The following is a 21,541-nucleotide window of genomic DNA, read 5'->3' as shown; positions in this document are numbered from 1 at the left end:
TATTATTTTTTGTTATATTTTAATACAATTTATAGTTTGGTATTAGGTTGTGAGTAGTAATATTATCCAAATTGGAATATAAAAAAGACCACTAGAAATTAGACTCGAAACCTTAAGAGTTCACATAATAATCGGAGCATATGCACCAGAAGAGAGGAAAGAGGACGACAGCTGCAGAAAGTCGTAGATAAAACAAATCATAAAAACAAAAGATAAATCAATTAGACTATTTACTACTAGCAGAGGATTTAAATGCCAGAATAGAAACAAAATATACAAAACCAACAGGGAGATTTGGTGAAGATGCATGTAATGAAAATGGCATAAACTGAGATTTTGTCACAGTTTATGACCATTTTTATATGAGAATAATGAACAGAGAAATACATGAATATATATATATTCATCCAGAGGATGTAAGTAAGTTACTGAATATATTATCACAAATTTTAAATTAGCTGAGTTAATCCCATTAGCTGATTTTCCTCTTAATCTTCCATGTCATTTATTTATGTGCAGTTTCTATTTTTAAGTCAGCGCATTTTTGAATTAAACTGAGCATTTTATGGTATTGACAAAAATTCGATTTAAATGAAAATGGCTAAAAATAAATACAGTGGAAATTAACTGCTTCAACTGAGTTACAAAAATGTTTTCATTTACGCGATCATCATATTAGAAAAGAACATCAAAAATGCGCTCACTTAAAAATAGAAACTGCACATAAATAAATGACATGGAAGATTAACAGGAAAATCTGCAACAAATTGATTTATGAGAAATGGCAAAGTTTCAAGACAGTAGAAGCAAAACTAGGGTAGAAAAGGAATTTTGCAATTGTAAAAGGAGAAGGAAGGAAAAATCAAAGAAAGAGATTGTAACAGGAGTCGAAATGGATATATCTAAGATACAACCAAATCCTATAAGATAATAAAATATATGAACAAATTTAAATTAAAGAAAAAGGTAAACAAATAAATTAAAAAAAAAAGCTAAAAATACAAACAATAGGCGGGCAACTTATTTTCAAAATTTTTGGACATATAATAATAAATTTCATACGACATATAGAATGATCTAACACAAAATAGAGTATCATGTCAGAACGAAAAATACAATAAATTTCGCAAGAAAATAAGTACAAAAATGAAACTAACCTTACCTAATAATTTACATGCGCTCCTCTGTTCCTAATAAGTTAATTAATTCGCTTAGGCATGGAATTGTATTAAATTATCCTTTGTATCACAATTTAATTTGACGGACTGTCGTAAGAAACATTTATCCCACTAGTTGCCAAGTCTCTAAGTCTGCAGTAGAAATCTTGGATTCATTTTGCTTTTACCAAGTAGTAAACGATCTTAAGTAATTTTCTTTTTTCGCCCACATTTTCCCTTTTTTTTTGTCAGGAGAAAAAGGTACCCGTTTCCCTGAACTTCATTAAAATTGCATTAACAGAACTCAAACCAACACCACACTTATTGGCAATTTGTCTTTGAGTCACGGATATGTGCTGAGAAAAAGTACGTATTTTTGAACGCTTTCTTGGAGACATCTATTTTACAGCTACAGAAAATGAATAAAAACACTACGAAGTCGACTTGTTTACACTCTTAAAAACGCACAACACTTTTAATAAATATCGTAGAGACAGTTAAAACATGCGGCAATCAACCAAAATATTTAACTAAAATCAAATTCGAAAATAGTGAAGCGACACCAAAATTGTTGGGAAAAAAAAAGAAAATTTGGCTTGTTAGGATTAATTTGTTCACTACTGTATGTGTGTGACAGTGAATAAATCCAGGTATTGTGTATTATGTTTGGTTTAAGATATATTAAGTATAAGATATGCCATTTTCATATGTGTTAACCCCGATACAAGATCACCTTTGCTCTGATTATATTTCAGATGATTTTTGGAGGGCTGGGAAGAGTTGGCCAATCAAAGGGCAAGAACGTTTGAGTAGTTATATAAGGAGGGTAATTATTATGGGGGATTTCAACTATGGTAACATTGATTGAAAGGAGGAGAGCACACATGTGAGGAAGGAAAAGGATTTTATTCAATTATTAAGGGATCTGAGACAGCATGTAATTGAAAATACTAGGGGTGTGAGAGTGCTTGACCTGGTAATAGCATCTGAGAATTTGACTGTAATGAATATGACCATGTTGCCGCCTATTGGTGAGAGCGACCATAAGGTCTTGACCTGGGAGGTGGCTAAAGGTGTGGAATTTTCGATTAAGACAGGGTATATGTGGAATTACCGTGCTGGCAAGTATGACAAGCTTAGGAGATTGCTTGGATTAGTGCCATGGCATGTACAACTGCAAGGGCTGGACGTCGATAGAGAATGGGAAGTGGTCAAGGAGCATTTACAGGAGGTTATGGCTGATTGTATACCTAGGGTCCGAAAGGGATGACCTGCAGGCACACGAACGGTATAAAGTGCAAGCCAGAAAGATAACGAGTGTGGTAAAAAAAGCAAAAGCGGATTATGAAAGGAAACTAGCTTTGCAAGCAAAAGAGAATCCCAAACAGTTCTTTCAATATGCTGCATGCAAGAAAAAACTGTACACGGCAAAATGATTTTAAGGAATGACGATGGTAAGGAGGTCACTGAATCAGTCGATATAGTGGAGTTACTGAGCGCGCACTTTGCAAAAGCATATCATCCAGGTGGTGACATTGAAAAAATGAAGGAACCATTAGTTTATACGGGAATAGTGATGAATGAAGTGGAGGTGACTAGTCTATTACAGAACCTTAATGTGAACACATCTGTGGGATTGGATGGTATACCGGCACGGGTCTTGCGTGAAGCGGCTAAGGAATTATCAGTGCCCTTGACCATGTTGTTTAATCTGAGTCTCAGGTCTGGTTTAGTCCCGAAGGTGTGGAAAGAGGGGAAAATAGTTTCACTGCATAAAGGAGGATCCAAGACTACGGTTGCAAATTACCGACCGATCAGCATATCAGGAGTCGTTGTGAAGGTTTTGGAGAAAGTAGTCAAGGGAAAAATACAGGAATGGATTGATCAAAATGAGATACTGTACAGGGGACAGCATGGCTTTGTGAAAGGTAGATCATGCTTCAGTAACTTGCTCAAGTTTTATAACAAGGTGACGGCTGAACTGGATAAGGGAAATGGGTTTACAGTGATACTGCTGGACCTGGCTAAGGCGTTTGACAGGATACCACATGGAATACTAATCCGTAAACTACAACATATGGGAATGGATATAGGATTTGTGAGATGGATAGGTGGTTGGTTGATGGAGAGATATCAAAGAGTAGTTTATTCAGGAGTAGAGTCCAAAAGACGGCCTGTGACTAGTGGTGTGCCGCAGGGTTCTGTTCTTGGACCACTGCTGTTTAATCTGTTCATTAACGATATAGGGAAGGATCTAAGTGGAACAATTCATTTGTTCGCTGATGATGCAAAGTTGGGTAGGGCAATAGTGAATTCAGAAGATGTCAAAGTCTTGCAGGATGACTTAGATAGATTGGAGTTCTGGGCTAAGGAGAATGGATGTCAATTTAATGTGACAAAATGTAAGGTTATGCATTTTAGGGTGAAAAGATTAGCATTAGTATACCACATTGGTGGAACTGTACTCCAAGAGATTGATGAGGCCAGGGACTGGGAGTGTTGGTGGATAGGGAGATGAAGTTTAGGGGGCACATTGCAAAAGTAGCTAAATCAGCTCATCAACTCACTTGGTTGTTGAAAAATACCTTGACGAGCAGAGACAAGCAAGTTATTGTACCTCTGTACCGAGTCTTGATAAGACCTCATCTCGACTACTGTGCCCAGATTTGGTCACCTCGGTTCCTTCTTGATGGGGAGGAGGTGGAGAGGATCCAGAGGCGAGTGACTAAGATGATAACAGGTCTATGGAATGAACCATATGAGAACAGGTTGAAGATTTGTGGGTTGCAGAAACTGTTTGATAGGCGGAGGAGGGGAGATATGATTGAGACATTCAAATTGCTAAAGGGATTCTATAGGATTAATTCAGAGGATATTTTTGAGATCAGGACTGGTGGTGGGAGAACTAGGGGACACCTATGGAAGCTGGGCAAGAGTGTGGTTAGCAGGGGTGTTAGAGCTGGGTTCTTTACTTTTAGAGTGGTAAATGAGTGGAATAAGCTGCCAGAGTCTGTTGTGGGTGCTATGACGGTGAACGAGTTCAAGGCAAGGTATGATAGATACTGTGAGAATGTAATCGCATAGTTGTGTGGACATGATGTTTAGGGCCTCCCTCGATGAGTCTAAGGACTCCTGGAGTCGCCTGAAATAATAATAACCTTCATTTTAAAAAATCAATTTCTGCAGAAAGTTCTTGGTGTTTTCGACGCTTGCTTTAAGGTGGCAAAGTTCTTTACTCTGGCAAAATGGTCACACCCTCGAAAAAGAGAAAATTGTAATTAGTTGACACGATGTACTGACTTCCTAGCCTTCGTTCCTTCGACCTTAATCCCTAAGTGATATTGTTTAAGGATTACAGATAGATAACTAGGAGAACATCTCCGTACAGCCAGCGAATATGTCAGTGTTCATGCAGAGGATTGATTAAGGGTTGGTCTACAATGAGGACACGAATCTTCTGACCAACTAATGATACCACTGTGGAACACCAACTATTAACTAATTAAATATTCTAAGTCATTATTTAATTACAATCCTGCCATCAACGATTTCAATTCAATAAGTTCATCTACTCATTAAATCTGTAAATGAACATTATTACCGTATGTTACCCCCAGGAAAAACACTCCTACCTACGTATGAGATTTTCAACTGACGGGGATGATATGTATATACATCGTTAAACTTGGAGCCTTTGCTATGGTGTTAAACCGACTACATCTAATTAATATTAACTACAGCCAACACTGATTAATCTAAGGAGAATCCATAACAAAGTAGGAATTGTAGTATTACAGTTACAACACAGTAACAAATGAATAGTTATACTTCAATTTTTAGAAAATACTGCGAGATATCAAATCTGCTTATAAATAAAAACCCATACGCCAACAACACAGAATTATGATGATAAAAATATTTTTATCAGAGCGAAAAAGAAGCATCTGAAATTCACGTTTTGCATGTACACGTAACAATGAAAAAAATGTCAACAAAGGTCTCTGTGATTGAATTTAGGTGATAGTTTGTTTAAAGAAACAGTAATATGGTTTGTTTATTATACTTCTGACACACCATATTGTAGAAGAATATTCTTCAAGTTAATCAGCAATACCTATATGTTGTTCAGTTCTAGGCAGAGTTTGTGTTTCAGAGCATAGATCCCTTAAGGCGCTATATGTTTTGTGTAGCTATAGAAGTTTATTAATCCTGGATTTTTGCTGCACTGTATACGGGTATGCAAATATTTATTAATTTCCTAAAGTAACATTTCAGGAAGTAATTATGAATATTGACAAAAAAAAGAACTTAAAACAGCCAATTACTAATGATTTCTGACGTCATATTAAATTATATATTTTTACTAACATTGTATACAATTATATATAACATAATTACATAAATTAGTGTTCATTACCTTCCAAACATATTATACAATTGCACTAAAATAATTACACGTGAATCACATGAGTCCTACGACTCAAATACAAGCCGTGGTGTCCAAAATTGTGTCCACTTTCTTGTTACATGAAGAATTACAGTTTCTCTACAACGACGAAAAACAATTTTGTGTATTCTCCTGCTTCAACAACTACTTTCTCTGGGGGTTCATGAAATGTCCATGAAAAATTACCAAATCCAGCGTTGGAAAATGCTTTTTCCATATTCTCCTGATCCAGATTTAGAGCAGGCATTTCAGTGTCTCCTATTTTCCAAAAATTGGACCCGAAAATTCCCATCAAAAGGAAACTACCCCCTTTACTAAGAACAGAAGCGACATTCTTCACAGCTTTACCATATACTTCCCAGTCTGCAGCTGCCGCTTCAAGACAGAGTGAAGAAATGACGAGATCGAACTGCTGGGTGTGTTCTGGTGGCAACAGTTGATCTGCAATCACATCACAAAACACAACGGCCTTTAAACTGCTTCGTAGACGAGCTTCGATATCCTTTATTGCTTGATCCAAATCCCTAGAAAATGTAAATAAATGAAGGTTCATTTGAGTTAATTAATGAATTTGTCAAAATTACTATTATTTATACTAGTACTAATAATATACTATTATAATACAGCTATTTCCATAGGCTCATAAGACTTATTGTATTTTTCCCATCAAATCATACCATTGATGTACAAATTAAAACAGAGAACCAAGTACTGAGTCCTGTGGTACACCACTAATCACTTGACTTTTCGTGGACTCAGCTCCTCAATAAACCGCCCATTAGCTACCCTGTAGTCCTAATCACGAGATTCATATCCATCTACATTTGCTCCAGTTTGAAAATACCTTCGCAAAGTCTAGCAGTATATAATGACAGATTGGCTGTCATTATTTCCTTTAGGTAGACTCCTTTCAAATCCAGTTTTAGGTAAGTTTTAAGTGATTTTACAAAATTGTATATTAATAAATAAATTAATTTGAAATAGACAAAAATAATAAAACAAAACTACTTACTTAAAACCTTCCAATTCAGCGATGAATTTCAAAAACACCGTATAGTCCAACATTCCTGGTTGTTTCTGCATCCACATCTGCACGCTTCTTCGATTGGAATCAGAATAGTCGCTCGCAACCAGATAGGGGAAGTAAGCACTTGCCAAAGCCAACGAATGTATTGTAGGTCCACATCCAACATCCAGACATTTCGATCCTTTGAAACGTCCTGATATTTTGGAAGAATATTTTATTAAAGTATAAGAAAATATTTCATTGGATGATATATAATTTGAGGTATGGTTGGTACACTTGGCTGCCATTATACTAATTGTTGAAAATGTAAAATCCACTTTGAAATATCAACAAAACCTCAGCAGTCCCACTTATTAATGAAAATAATATCATTAAAGAAACTGCTTCCATACAGAAGTCAAATGAACCAAATCTACCTATGGCAGGTTCATATTTTTTTCAGAAAAATGGTTTTGTATATGGCAATTAAATACCAGTAATTATTTATAATATAATTTCAGTACTTATTTTTGCCTGAAATACTGTAGAGTTATATGATCATTTTGTTTCTAAAATTGCAGGCTTAAAACGCAAGTTTTTGCGAATGAAAGAAACAAATTTCCTGTGATAAAAATGGATTAATTCGAGAGCTGGCTAAAAATCATTGAAAAATTACCACTAGTTGATTGATAAGAATCGAACTTAAGTGTCCTTCTTCTGGTAGTCTAGCATTATGATCCAAAAATATTGTAATAAATTCACAGAGGTATCAAAATTACGTTATTTTTAAATGATAAATTGTAAAGAGGAGAAGGAAATATTAAATTTATTACATGAAATAATACTTACCTGTAGATAATGCTTCATGAATATTCTTGAGATAAAATCGGTAGATTTCTAACTTCTCGAATACCTCATTTGCCGTTTGAACATATAATTCAGAGTTGAATTTATCTCCCTCGAAGAATTTTCTCCAATCTTTTTCGTTACTGGAATCTATGGACATTTTAGCTTAAAATTATGCAGACACTGAAAGATAATTTTTCATCCTTTTTACCATTTCAATATTTTTATTTAACAAAAGAAACAAAGTATTAATAGCCAAGTTCCAATGTTTGATTATTTTAAATATTACCATTAAATGTGTTTTTAAGTAATATTTAATGAAAACTATTTCTAAGTTATAAACAGATGTGGACATTTCGTGTGGATAGAGTACATCCATTAGGTATAAAACTTAAGCGATTTTTTATCTGGTTTATTCTTATAAATTTATAGTGTTTTATTGTATATTAGTGGTGATAATCGTGTTTCTTATAGTATTTGCTGTTTTCATGGCATATTTTATGATTGCAATATTAAATAGCCTCATAATGTCGTCAAACTCCCACAAGAATTGAATAGCAATTTAAATATAGATATAAAGAGCAATATAAATTCAGTATGACAGAAGATAAGACAATTTTGCTGGAAGAAGGGTGGGCGACAAAGTGGAAAATTCTAAGTAAGATACTGCCGTATGATAAAAATGAATTAAGGGCAAAGGTTGCCCTTGATGGCAAACGGATTAAAACGTCGGCTATATAGAAAGAACGGATGCAAGTTTTAGATGTGTGAAGTGTGTTTGAGGGTAGAATGGATTTGTATAAGAGTTGTGACGCACACTTGAATGTGTTTGGTATCAGCAGTCAGCAAGAGAAAAACGTATGAACGATGGTAAATTCCTTCGGTTAGCATGTATTCATTACGAGCAATGATGTCTGGATAAGTAAGGCATTAGATAACAATAGAGATATGCAAGTTATCCAACTGGGTCACGCAGACTACACAAGTGTGTTACTCAAAAGAATCCAATTATTTGGCTTGGTAACCAGCTAAAATTTTTTTTTTCATGCTACCTTGAGATCTGTTTGCATCATTTTGGAAGTCATCGTAGTTACATCCTCGGCAACTTCGAACATGTTTCTCTAACAATTTTTGAATGCGTATTTTGTATAGATTACAGGATAGATGATTGGGATTTATGTTTTTTTTTTTTTTTTTTTTTTCCTTTCCTAATGTTTAGTTCTTTCTGCTCCCAAGCGAAGGGGCTTTTTTTTTTCTACTTCTCACTGTAGAATTTTATTTTTTGGTAGATAGACGTTGATGAGAAAGAAAGAGTTGAGCTTACAGTGATGGTTAAGATGATGGTTTGCCCAGGATTCATCTAGAAGCTAAATAGGGCTGAATGGCCCTGTCTACTCTCTGGGAAATAAAAGACATTAGCAGATTTTTTTTGGTTCTTGATGAAGACTATTTCCCAATCTTGTATTAAGTAATAGAAAACCGTCCATGTTACTACATCTTAATATTATAACAAGCTGTCCATTTCTGATAAATAATGCGCTGGTTTCATCTTAAAGTAATGGCAATCAGTTTATCTTCAAGAAGTAAGGAAAATTTCCGTGCTGAATGCAAAAAGTGATTATGTGTAAACCAGAGATTTGTAGAAAACATCAAAAGAAAGTGAATTTTGTGGATCTCTCCATTTCCGTGATCTGTACTCTGAAATTTGTTCGCGTATACTTTCCCAATTATCTGTCTCAAACGCCCTGGCAAATCTTAGGCTGAACTCAATGTTATTCTAGAATTCTAAAAAGATGATCAGTATTTACACACATTAAGTACTCCTGATTAAATAATTTTGTGTGTGTTCTTGTCTGATGGTTTACGTGTTTGTTGTTTTTTTGTTGTTTTTTTCATCTTCACGAACACCACCTGTTTATTTTTCCGAATGGCATTAACCACTTCCGGAATGCGTGATTTGCAGGGAAGGTTGTCATTTACGTCAGCCAACCAAGAGGGGGGGGGGGATTGGTTGGTCGAGTGGTTAACATACTCGCTCTCCAACCAGTAGGTTGGAATGCCGCTGTGGACATGGATGTTTGAGGTTGTCTTTAGGTGGGAGATGAATTTCATTGTGCGGTATTAGATCCTCCCCCCCCTCTCTGGTATTCAATCTTGGTTATTTCCATAGCTAACAAAGTTTAATGCTCTTCCCTTCCTAGGACCTGAGTTGGTTTTGTGGAGCGATTTAAAAAAATGTCCAAAGATCAAATCCTAGTCTACCTCTGATCACACATGGGAATGATTCCTCAATAATAATTTTGGGGATCACAAGGTGGGTAGGATTAAATCTACGGTATCTGAAGCGATTGTCTATTTTGTTGGCAAAGTCAAGCTTAAACTCTACATTGTCGCTTGAAATAGACCAGTTACGGAAGTTACGTAAACGTTTTAAGCTAATTATATGTTTTAAGTAGGTGGACACATGAAGCAGGTCTCTCCCACTATTATTCTACTGACGAACTCACGTGATCCCAGACTCCCGGGTTACTAGCTTTCCCGATGTGTACTCTGTGAAAGTAGTTTCAAGATTCGTAGGGCTGCGGTTTGACTATTAGTGTTAGAATTCGTGTCTTCCAAGCAGTACTAGTCACCAGCTGCTTTGATTTCTTGGGCCTCATAGCAGTAATATCCTAGGGTGTTAACCATCTTACCCGCCATTAAAGAGATCAAATACGCATCCTCAAAAGCTTCAGTAGTAGGGTAGCCACTAGTGACCAAATGCTTCTGGTAAGCGTGACTTCATGAGTTAGGAATGTCAGGAATTTCGCTGTGGGAATATGTGTCAATGGGTTCAGTTCTTGTGTTTTGGTCCGTGTATGGTATTATAGGTGATGATATAGATAAGGATTGGTGTTGTGATTGGTGGGGCACTAGTGACCAGATCAAGATAAGATAAGGACCTTGTAATGGGTGGGTGTTTTTATCAGATGTAGATAAGTGACGTCATTTGTTAATAAGCAACGTTGTTGTTTTGAATGGAAAAGAGAGCTATCTTATCGATAAGGAATCGGTCGTGATTGGTGGACACTTCTGACCAGATCAAGATAAGATAGGGAATCGTGACGTGAATATTTGTTATTAATGATATTGGAATGTTTGGTATTTCGCTGGGATCCTCCTTCTGTCAGAAACATCACGTGGTCTTTTTGGTTCGTTTAATGCATTGTGGGTGATATTTAGAGATAAGAATCGTGATGTTATGTGTATGAAAATTTCTGGGGAACATGTCTCTCTGTGATATCACATGGTATTTTGGTTTGGTTATGGAATTGTGGGCAATGTTTTTGAGATAAGTTATCTTGGAATTTTCCCAGGGTGTCACATATCCATCATTGAGGTCATGTTTTGTTTGGTTGTCTAAGGATTGGTGTACTAATTTCCAATACATTATGGGCAATTTCTTTCTAGTTAAAGGTGGGAATTCTTAGAGTAGAGTACAGTCGTGATGGCGGAAGTGTTTCGAGGTTTTCTGAATAATTTAATTATATATACTAATATCACTCAAACATGCAGTTTTGTTTTTCTATAGATGGCTGTACTAATTTTCCAATACAATTTGGGGTATTTCTATCCTGTTAAACGGTGGGAATTCTTGGAGGAAAGTCACGATGGCCGTCTTGTTACGAGTTTTCTGAATAATTTAATTATACTGGTGTCCCTTTACCACACACACTAGGAATGACAAGTCACTAATATATCCATGTTGATACTCTAATATGTACCCTATGATTATTCTTATGGAAGAAAATAAAATAAATAAATAAAAAATTTAAAAAAAATTCAGTATTAGAATTATGCTTACCAAAAGCATACCATCAGTGGTTATTGAAATTACAATTATAAATTGCTAAATTTAAGTTAAAAAATTAACTTGCATTTCTTTCAAGAATGGGAACATCTTGGTACTATCTAGGTTTTCTGAATATTCCAAATTGTTGATTTTTAACATATATTCACAGAACACAAACAAGTCAAAATGCAGTTTACTTTTTCATTATAGGTTACTGTGGCTAACATATATTCACACCACAAAACACAGGAGTTAAAAGATATTTCAGTAAATAACCAGAAAAGCTAGTTGACTATTTAATTTAGATTACTATCTGATTGGTTCTCTGTATTAATTCTTTCCCGCTGTTGCTCATGCTATGATTTCCCAAGCGTGGTGGGAAAGTCTGTGCGACATTTTGTTTAGGATAAGTGTTATTTCCGGTTTTGAATTCAGATTGCTGTTAGAGTATGAAATTCTGACAAGTGAAATTATTATTAGTATTTTTTTTTCAAATTGATTGGTTATTTTCTGTATTTCACTTTTAAAGGTCATATTCTAACAGAATAACTGAGCAAATTTAATAAATATATAAAGTGTATATGAATTTATTTTCCAACACTGTATATTTCTCATTAAGTCTTACCATAAAGAATCTCTCTTATCCGGTCGCAAATTTGTTGTACGTAGGCGAGAAATCGAGTTTTCGATCGAACTCTTGGTTTCTGTTGGGAAATTACCAATATGACTATTAATTTTACTTTCGATTTCTTGTGCTCTTAACCTATTTCTGTAAGTGGAATTAATTTTATTTATTTTTCTTTAGCATTAGTAATTTTAAGTAACTGATATGAGACAAACAAGGTTTTGAACTCTCTGCAGCGTTTTTCTACAGCAGTCTTTTTTAAACTTTTAGTAACATGTCGTTGGTTTAAAATATCTAATGGCCCTGTAAAATAAACAAACTCTAACAGTATTGTGACTTTTCAGGTGAAATCTTCACCACTAAAATCCTGGCTATTAATTTAATACCAGATTATTCCTTTTGCTTCGAAGAGTTGACAGTTTCATGAAATATTTGAGGGCTTGCATGAACAAAATAAGACTTTTAATTCACTGAGTCAAAAAAAAGTCTCTGGTTACTTTGTGGCATGAAATTTCACAAGGAAAAAAAATGTTGTGGTATTAAGTTTGTATAACACATCAACGACACCCAATTTGTTCATTTAAATTTACACACTTTGTTTGAATGAAATATTATTTTACAAATTGCATTTACTAAATCTCACAATACAGAAAATAAATAAATTGAAAAATACATCAAAGGTTCTTCCATGGTTGTGGAATTACCATCATATGGTTTTTGACAATGTGACTCTCATCTGAAAGTTAATTTTTCATTTGGTGTTCATTGGAAATTTATTACTGTAGTAAAATTAAGGGTTGTATATTTATTTCTTTGAAACCAATACATATACTTCTGAGAATTATTACAAGCACAGAATCTTTCGTTATGTTTCCAAAAGCATTCATAAGTACACGTCATGTTTTCACGGTTTGGTCATCCAATTTGATTTAAATCAAGAACAGGACTCCATATTAACCTCGTTAATGTTTTTGATTTTTCTCTTCCATTGGTAAGTAATATGTGATATTTGCATGTTGATTCTATCATCCAATTTCTTAATTTGTCCAGAGGCAGTGAACCAATTTCCCACTTCAGCTGATGGTTATATTTTATTAACCAAGAATTCTGTTTAACTCTTTCAGGTAATTCTTTTCGACTACAAGGTGCTTTTGTCAATGCATATCTTACACTAATTCGAGCAGAAATACAAATTTCTTTAGGAAATAAATTTGAACTCTTATTTAAAAGAAATTGGCAATCAATTAAAGCAATGCTAACTGAAAATTTGTATTTTTCACCCAATGTCGATTTTTCATTATCGTTTTCCTTACTTCTTCTTCTTAGATTACTTCATATGGCACCACAAATAAATAGTTATTTATTATTATTTCACTGATTACTAGCTCTGATCGTATACTTTATGATAACTTTCATTACGAAATTCTAAACAATTAGAACTTTTCACAAAGAAAAAACTTTCAAAGAATTTGTGGCTCGCCCATTATTTTTACATTACCAAACACAAAACACCACAACACAAAACAGCAGCTGCAGTTGATGAAGGATTAACTTGAGTCCAAAGTCACTCGACTCTATGGTATTTTCTTATAGTACTGTTTCCACTTACCATGCCCAATGCTGACCATTTCTTCATGTTTTCACGTTCATGAACATGTTTTCACATGCTGTTGGATATACTGTTGGTGTGTTTTTATCTTATTTTGTGTGGGAAAAGGTAAAATTTGTATATGTGTTATCTGGAGAGTACAGATTTCTTTTTCTATACCAAACTTTAAGAGTTGAAGTCACGTTTTGGGTTAATTAGGTGCTCTCTCTCTGTAAAACAACCAAATTCTAACAGTTCTGATTTTCGATTATGTGAACGAATTGTTTTCAGATAACTCAAATAATGTCAATAGGTAGCATTACACAATTTCTAAAATAATCAATACATGGATATTAGTTTTCAACACTTTTTTCCCCATCCTGGCATTAATTTCACAGTTGAGTTTTTTTAAATAATTACAACAATTGCATTAAGACATAAACTTGTGGATTTAAATATCAAGTTCCAATCAAAATAATTGAGTAAAAAATTCACTGTGGAAAAACACAACAACAAAAACATACATCTTTGTTCATTTAAGTTTACAAATGCATATTTTATTTTGCTGAAATACTATTTACAAGTATATTCACTGAGAAAAATTCGAAACATGTAATTACCTAAAAATATTTCACAATATTTAGTTTAGACTCTTAACATTTTCTAAAGAGTTCAATGAATAAAATATTTTGTTTCTCACTGTTTCTTGGTTACATTACATCAAAATAGTTGGTCACACAGAAGAGTTTTTAAATCAGATACCGTGGTAACCACACTTCCATACATTTGATATTGTGTCAGTCTGGAAATGACACCATGCCTCCCTAAACATTCTGTGTATTCCTTTGTCAGTAAATATACACAAACGGTTTTTGTAAAATGTTCCTAAATGTCCCAAAATAAAGAATCTTTATCGAATTGGATAAAATCTTGAAAGTCTAATTTTACCATTGATGAATTTAAATGATTAGCGATAATTTTCCCCATGATGCGAATAGATGGTAATTCAGTTTCCAAAAATAGTAAATGATTATCATTGTCATACATTTTTGGTGAAAATCTCTCAGATTCTTCACAACTAATAGAAAAAACCTTACTTCCATCAGTAAAATAATGGGTTAACCACAAAAGTCATTGAAATTTTCTTTCTTCAGGAAAATAGCACGAGACAAAATTCTTCACTTAGCTCTAAAAGGATGGAAACAAATTATTATTTTAGAAGACACATACATTGTGATGTATTTATCCAGGACCACTTGGGAAAGGTTATGCAGGAAGTGGTCTGATATCCTCATCTACTTGCAAAGACGAGTTGACTATGAAATGTATCTTGGTGAGTGTCATATTCTGAAATGCCAAGATGTGGACTAATACTTGATGATACAGGAGCTGATGGAAGTAAGGTTTTTTCTATTAGTTGTGAAGAATCTGAGATATATTCACCAAAAATATACGACAATGATAATCATTTACTATTTTTGGAAACTGAATTACCATCTATTCGCATCATGGGGAAAATTATCGCTAATCATTTAAATTCATCAATGGTAAAATTAGACTTTCAAGATTTTATACAATTCGATAAATATTCTTTATTTTGGGACATTTAGGAACACTTTACAAAAACTGTTTGTGTATAAAGAATACACAGAATGTTTAGGGAGGAATGGTGTCATTTCCAGACTCACACAATATCAAATGTATGGAAGTGTGGTTACCATGGTATCTGATTTAAAAACTCTTCTGTGTGACCAGCTATTTTGATGTAATGTAACCAAGAAACAGTGAGAAACAAAATATTTTATTCATTGAACTCTTTAGAAAATGTTAAGAGTCTAAACTAAATATTGTGAAATATTTTTAGGTAATTACATGTTTCGAATTTTTCTCAGTGAATATACTTGTAAATAGTATTTCAGCAAAATAAAATATGCATTTGTAAACTTAAATGAACAAAGATGTGTGTTTTTGTTGTATTTTTCACCAATGAATTTTTAACTCAGTTATTCTGATTAGAACTTGATATTTAAATCCACAAGTTTATGTCTTAATGCAATTCTGTTTAATTATTTTTAAAAAATTCACAACTGTGAAATTAATGCCAGAACAGGAAAAAAAAGGATTAAAAACTAATATCCATGTACTGATTATTTTAGAAATTGTGTAATGCTACCTATTGATATTATTTGAGTTATCTGAAAACATAATCGAAATCGTTCACATAATCGAAAATCAGGACTGTTAGAATTTGGTTGTTTTACAGAGAAAGAGAGACAGAGAGCACCTAATTAACCCAAAACATAACTTCAACTCTTAAAGTTTCGTATAGAAAAAAATCTGTACTCTCCAGATAATACATATACAAATTTACCTTTTCCCACACAAAGTAAGGTAAAAACAACCAACAATATATCCAACAGCATGTGAAAACATGTCATTGAGTCATCTGTGTAAAAGGTTCATTTTTGAAGGAACGGTCAGGGTAGGGCATGGTATGTGGAAACAGTACTACAAGAAAATTCAATAGAGTTGAGTGACTTTGGACTTAAGGTAATCGTTCATCCACTGCAGCTGCTGTTTTGTGTTGTGGTGTTTTGTGTTTAGTAATGTAAAAATAATGGGCGAGCCACAAATTCTTTGAAAGTTTTTTCTTTGTGAAAAGTTCTAATTGTTTAGAATTTTGTAATGAAAGTTATCATAAAGTATACGATCAGAGCTAGTAATCAGTGAAATAATAATAAATAACTATTTATTTGTGGTGCCATATGAAGTAATCTAAGAAGAAGAAGTAAGGAAAACAATTATGAAACATCGACAGTGGGTGAAAAATACGAATTTTCAGTTAGCATTGCTATAATTGATTGCAATTTCTTTTGAATAATTTTTCAAATTTATTTCCTAAAGAAATTTGTATTACTGCTCGAATTAGTGTAAGATATGCATTGACAAAAGCACCTTGTAGTCGGAAAGAATTACCTGAAAGAGTTAAACAGAATTCTTGGTTAATAAAATATAACCATCAGCTGAAGTGGGAAATTGGTTCACTGCCTCTGGACAAATTAAGAAATTGGATGATAGAATCAACATGCAAATATCACATATTGCTTACCAATGGAAGAGAAAAATCAAAAACATTAACGAGGTTAATATGGAGTTCTGTTCTTGATTTAAATCAAATTGGATGACCAAACCATGAAAACATGACGTGTACTTATGAATGCTTTTGGAAACATAACGAAAGATTCTGTGCTTGTAATAATTCTCAGAAGTATATGTATTGGTTTCAAAGAAATAAATATACAACCCTTAATTTTACTACAGTAATAAATTCCCAATGAACACCAAATGAAAAATTAACTTTCAGATGAGAGTCACATTGTCAAAAACCATATGATGGCAATTCCACAACCATGGAAGAACCTTTGATGTATTTTTCAATTTATTTTCTGTATTGTGAGATTTAGTAAATGCAATTTGTAAAATAATATTTCATTCAAACAAAGTGTGTAAATTTAAATGAACAAATTGGGTGTCGTTGATGTGTTATACAAACTTAACACCACAACATTTTTTTTCCTTGTGAAATTTCATGCCACAAAGTAACCAGAGACTTTTTTTTGACTCAGTGAATTAAAAGTCTTATTTGTTCATGCAAGCCCTCAAATATTTCATGAAACAACTGATGGAAGCAAAAGGAATAATCGGGTATTAAATTAATAGCCAGAATTTTGTGGTGAAGATTTCACCTGAAAAGTCACAATACAGTTAGAGTTTGGTTATTTTACAGGGCCATTAGATATTTTAAACCAATCACACGTTATAAAACTCTAAAAAAGATTGCTATAGAAAAATGCTGCAGAGAGTTCAAAACCTTGTTTTTCTCATATCAGTTACTTAAAATTACTAATGCTAAAGAAAAATAAATAAAATTAATTCCACTTACAGAAATAGGTTAAGAGCTCAAGAAATCGAAGGTAAAATTAATAGTCATATTGGTAATTTCCCAACGGAAACCAAGAGTTCGATCCAAAACACACGATTCATCACCTACGTACAACAAATTGGCGACCAGATAAGAGAGATATCTTTAAGTTAAGACTTAATGAGAAATATACAGTGTTGGAAAATAAATTCACATACACTTTATATATTTATTAAATTTGCTCAGTTATTCTGTTAGAATATGACCTTTAAATGTAAAATACAGAAAATAACCAGTCAATTTGGAAAAAAATAATAATTTCACTTGTCAGAATTTCATACTCTAACAGCAATCTGAATTCAAAACCGGAAATAACACTTCTCCTAAACAAAATGGCGCACAGACTTTCCCACCAAGCTTGGGAAATCATAGCATGAGCAACAGTGGCAAAGAATTAATACAGAGAACCAATCGGGTACTAAAGTAAATTAAGTAGTTCACTAGCTTTTCTGGTTATTTACAGAAATATCTTTCAACTCCTGTGTTTTGTGGTGTGAATATATGTTAGCCACAGTAACTATAATGAAAAAGTGAACTGCGTTTGTGTTCTGTGAATATATGTTAAAAATTAACAATTTGGAATATTCAGAAAACCTAGATAGTACCAAGTTGTTCCCATTCTGGAAAGAAATGTAAGTTAATTTTTAACTTAAATATAGCAATTGATAATTGTAATTTCAATAACCACTGATGGTATGCTTTTGGTAAGCATAATTCTAATACTGAATTTTTTTTAAATTTTTTATTCATTTATTTTATTTTTTTCCATAAGAATAATCATAGGGTACATATTAGATTATCAACATGGATGTACTAGTGACTTGCCATGCCTAGTGTGTGTTTTAAAGGGACACCAGTATAATTAAATTATTCCGAATACTCGAAACACGACTTTCTCTAATTTTTCAGAAAATCTCGAAACACTGCGGCCATCACGACTCTACCCTACTCTATGAATTCCCACCTTTAACAGGAAAGAAATAGCCCATGATGTATTGGAAATTAGTATACCCATCCTTAGACAGCCACACAAAACATGACGACAATGACGGATGTGTGACACCCTGGGAAAATTCCAAGATAACTTATCTCAAAAACATTGCCCACAATTCCATAGCCAAACCAAAATAGCATGTGATATCACAGAGAGACATATGTTTCCCAGAAATTTTCAAACACATAACGTCACGATTCTTATCTCTAAATATCACCCACAATGCAACAAACGAACCAAAAAGACCATGTGATGTTTCTGACAGAAGGGTGGCCCAGCAAAATGCCAAACATTCTAATATCAATAACAACAAATATTCACGTCACGATTCATTATCTTATCTTGATCTGGTCATAAGTGTCCACCAATTCGCGACACGATTCCTTATCTGTAAGATATCTCTCTTTTCCATTCAAAATAACGACATCACTTATTTACAAATAACGTCAGTCATCTACATCTGATAACAACACACACCCACCACACGATTCTTATCTTATCTTGATTTGGTCACTAGTACACCATGAATCACAACACGAATCCTTATCTCTATCATCACCCATAATGCCATACGCAAACAAAAAATATCACCCACAATTCCTTACGCGAACCAACACACAAGAACTGAAGAGATTGACACATGCCCACAGGGAAATTACAAACCTTCCATACTCATGACGTCACACACAATGACGTCATCAACCAAAGTCACGATTCCTTATGTTATCTTGAACTGGTCACTAGTGCCCCACCAATCACCACACTAATCCTTATCTCTACCGTCACCCACAATTCCGTACGCGAACCAAAAATATTACCCACAATTCCTTACGCGAACCAACACACAAGAACTGAAGCCATTAACACACATGCCACCAGGGAAATTCCTGACATTCTTAACTCATGAAGCCACGCCCACCGGAAGCATTTGGTCAGTAGGGGCTGCCCTACTACTAGCTTCGTATCCATCGTGAATTTCAATGTAATAACAATGGTATTACAATTTTAATATGCACTTTGCATTCATGGAAATGTGGACATATATGTACGTCCTGGCCGGTAGCGTGGTTAATGAGGGCAGGACAGTAGCCTTTTTTTTTTGTGGGCATAAATGTTGAGAAATTATACTTCAAGGATTGGCAATTGTATTATTGAAGCAACCTGAAATCCTTAGAATGATAGCTGGTATCGGCTTCAGAAAGCTAGCCGATCTTTATGGTTGGAAAAATTAGTTCCCTACGGAAAATCACTTGAATGGAAAATCAATTGAGTTTCCATATTCATTCTGGATTTTGTTTTTTGATAGACGCCAACATACATTAAAGAATTGGATTAAGCGGCTTTCGTGTTCTGAGACAGTTAAGTAGCTATTCACAAGACTTAAGTCGAAGTTGAGTCTATGCTTTCCAGTTTTGCATCCAGAGAGTGGGTCATTGATGTTATCGGCTTTATCGCATTCTACCCTACTCATCTCGATTTTTTTTAAGTTCATATGGCCGCTTTGGACACAAAGTTAAGTGGTAAGCGGACTGATTGTTGACGTTAGAGTGTGCAACCAGTTTTGACGCACAGCTCTCAAAATTTCTCCTCTTATACCGGAGATTAATTGAACATTAATCTCCAGTATAAGAGGAGAAAGATCACTAAGTTATTGGCAGGTGTTAGACTGTGGGTATCGATTGTTATTCACGTACATAGTTACTTCACGAAAGAACGAAAATATGAAGTGTATGATGAGATACTAGGGCAGTTTGATGGGGTTTGTTTGGTTACAACAAATCATAATAAAAAAAATTACGTCCACTCAGTTCTTGCCAACTCCCCACACAAAATCTACACAAGATTTGCTGCAATACAAAAATTATTTTCTGAGCACAGAGTTGATATCACACACGAGTCAACAATGAGAGAATACAAATATTTGCGGTAAAAGTATTACGCTATGTTAAACACTACTTCAGTGAACTACAGAACTGCATATCAGATGAGAATACTTCAATCAACATACTTCAAATACAATAAATTACAAATTACGAAATAAATTTGAAATACAGACATTTCAAAAATCCGCTATGAAAATATTAGAAATTAGGGGGAAATATAGCCCCGGTGAAGTCTTCTGTAATATCTAAAGAAACATGCACTCGCCAGTGTAACTCTGCACACCCAGTATTTCCTACTACGCATACATGAAGACAACAAGATTAAAATACTTAAAAACACCCTCCCCCCTCTCCCAGCAGGCATTGATTTCAGCGTGCTATAAAACCAGATAAAATATGCAGTTCAACCCACACAATGCGTTCTGGATACTAAATTAAAAATCTGCATCATCCTCAAATACAGTTATAATTAAAAATGAACGGTTTCTAATTACCCACGTTGCATACTGTACATATGTAAATAATCAGAAATAAAGATGAAAAAATATTCTAAATACTACATTAGTTGAAACGAACCTTCAACTAATTCATCAAGTGACAGACATTTGATGAATGTATAATCGAAACAAATTCTGAATGCATGTTTTCTTTGGTAAACTCATTTCAGAATCACCGAATATGAAACCTACCTTGATTCAGATGTATTAGTGAACGTATCTGAAGTACTCGAAGCTGACACGCTAAATGATATCTCGGAATGTAAACCAGTCTTCATCTACCACAAAAAAAAGTGGAAACACGTGATTTATTTTCAAGGTTATTTTGCAAGGTATTGGTACATAATTCCCCTTTTTAGCTGCGTTAAATGTTGATAAGATCAAGCAGATTTTTCTAAAAAAAAATAACAATCTGACAAGAGTTTAAGATAAAACAGAGTAAGAAAAAAAATTAAAATCAATCATGTAATACAGCCAGTATAAAGTAAAAGAAAATCATGTGACTTCCTATTTCTAGAATAAAGCTTCTCGCCCATTATTTAGTTATTCCCCCCCCCCCCCCTGTACAATCATTGCACTTTGTTCATCATGTTTAAATTACAAAATCAAATAGGAATGAAATCTTTGTATTAAACAATAATACTGTGGGAAGGTAGCATTTTTCTGTTGGATGTCGTATATAGA

The 21,541-nt window shown here is 33.9% G+C and overlaps 1 protein-coding gene across 1 annotated transcript; it reads right to left on the bottom strand.

Moving 5' to 3' along the window:
* Nucleotides 1-5,507: 5,507 nt before the first annotated feature.
* LOC150093254 (nicotinamide N-methyltransferase-like) lies at nucleotides 5,508-21,163 on the bottom strand. Its single transcript, XM_090413955.1, has 4 exons — nucleotides 21,050-21,163; nucleotides 7,460-7,639; nucleotides 6,617-6,824; nucleotides 5,508-6,128 (listed from the first exon to the last, which is right to left on the bottom strand). Exons 2-4 carry the CDS (start codon nucleotides 7,614-7,616, stop codon nucleotides 5,693-5,695), a joined length of 801 nt encoding a protein of 266 aa, XP_090270081.1. The 5' UTR covers nucleotides 7,617-7,639; nucleotides 21,050-21,163; the 3' UTR covers nucleotides 5,508-5,692.
* Between the last annotated feature and the right edge of the window lie 378 nt (nucleotides 21,164-21,541).

This window comes from Typopeltis vanoorti, chromosome 24 (genome assembly GCF_054136105.1).
Source record: "Typopeltis vanoorti isolate ZY-2024b chromosome 24, IOZ_Tvanoo_1.0, whole genome shotgun sequence".
NCBI classification, from domain to species: domain Eukaryota; kingdom Metazoa; phylum Arthropoda; class Arachnida; order Uropygi; family Thelyphonidae; genus Typopeltis; species Typopeltis vanoorti.
Note: the sequence above shows the minus strand (reverse complement) of the source record. Positions and strands in the feature narration are given on the sequence as shown.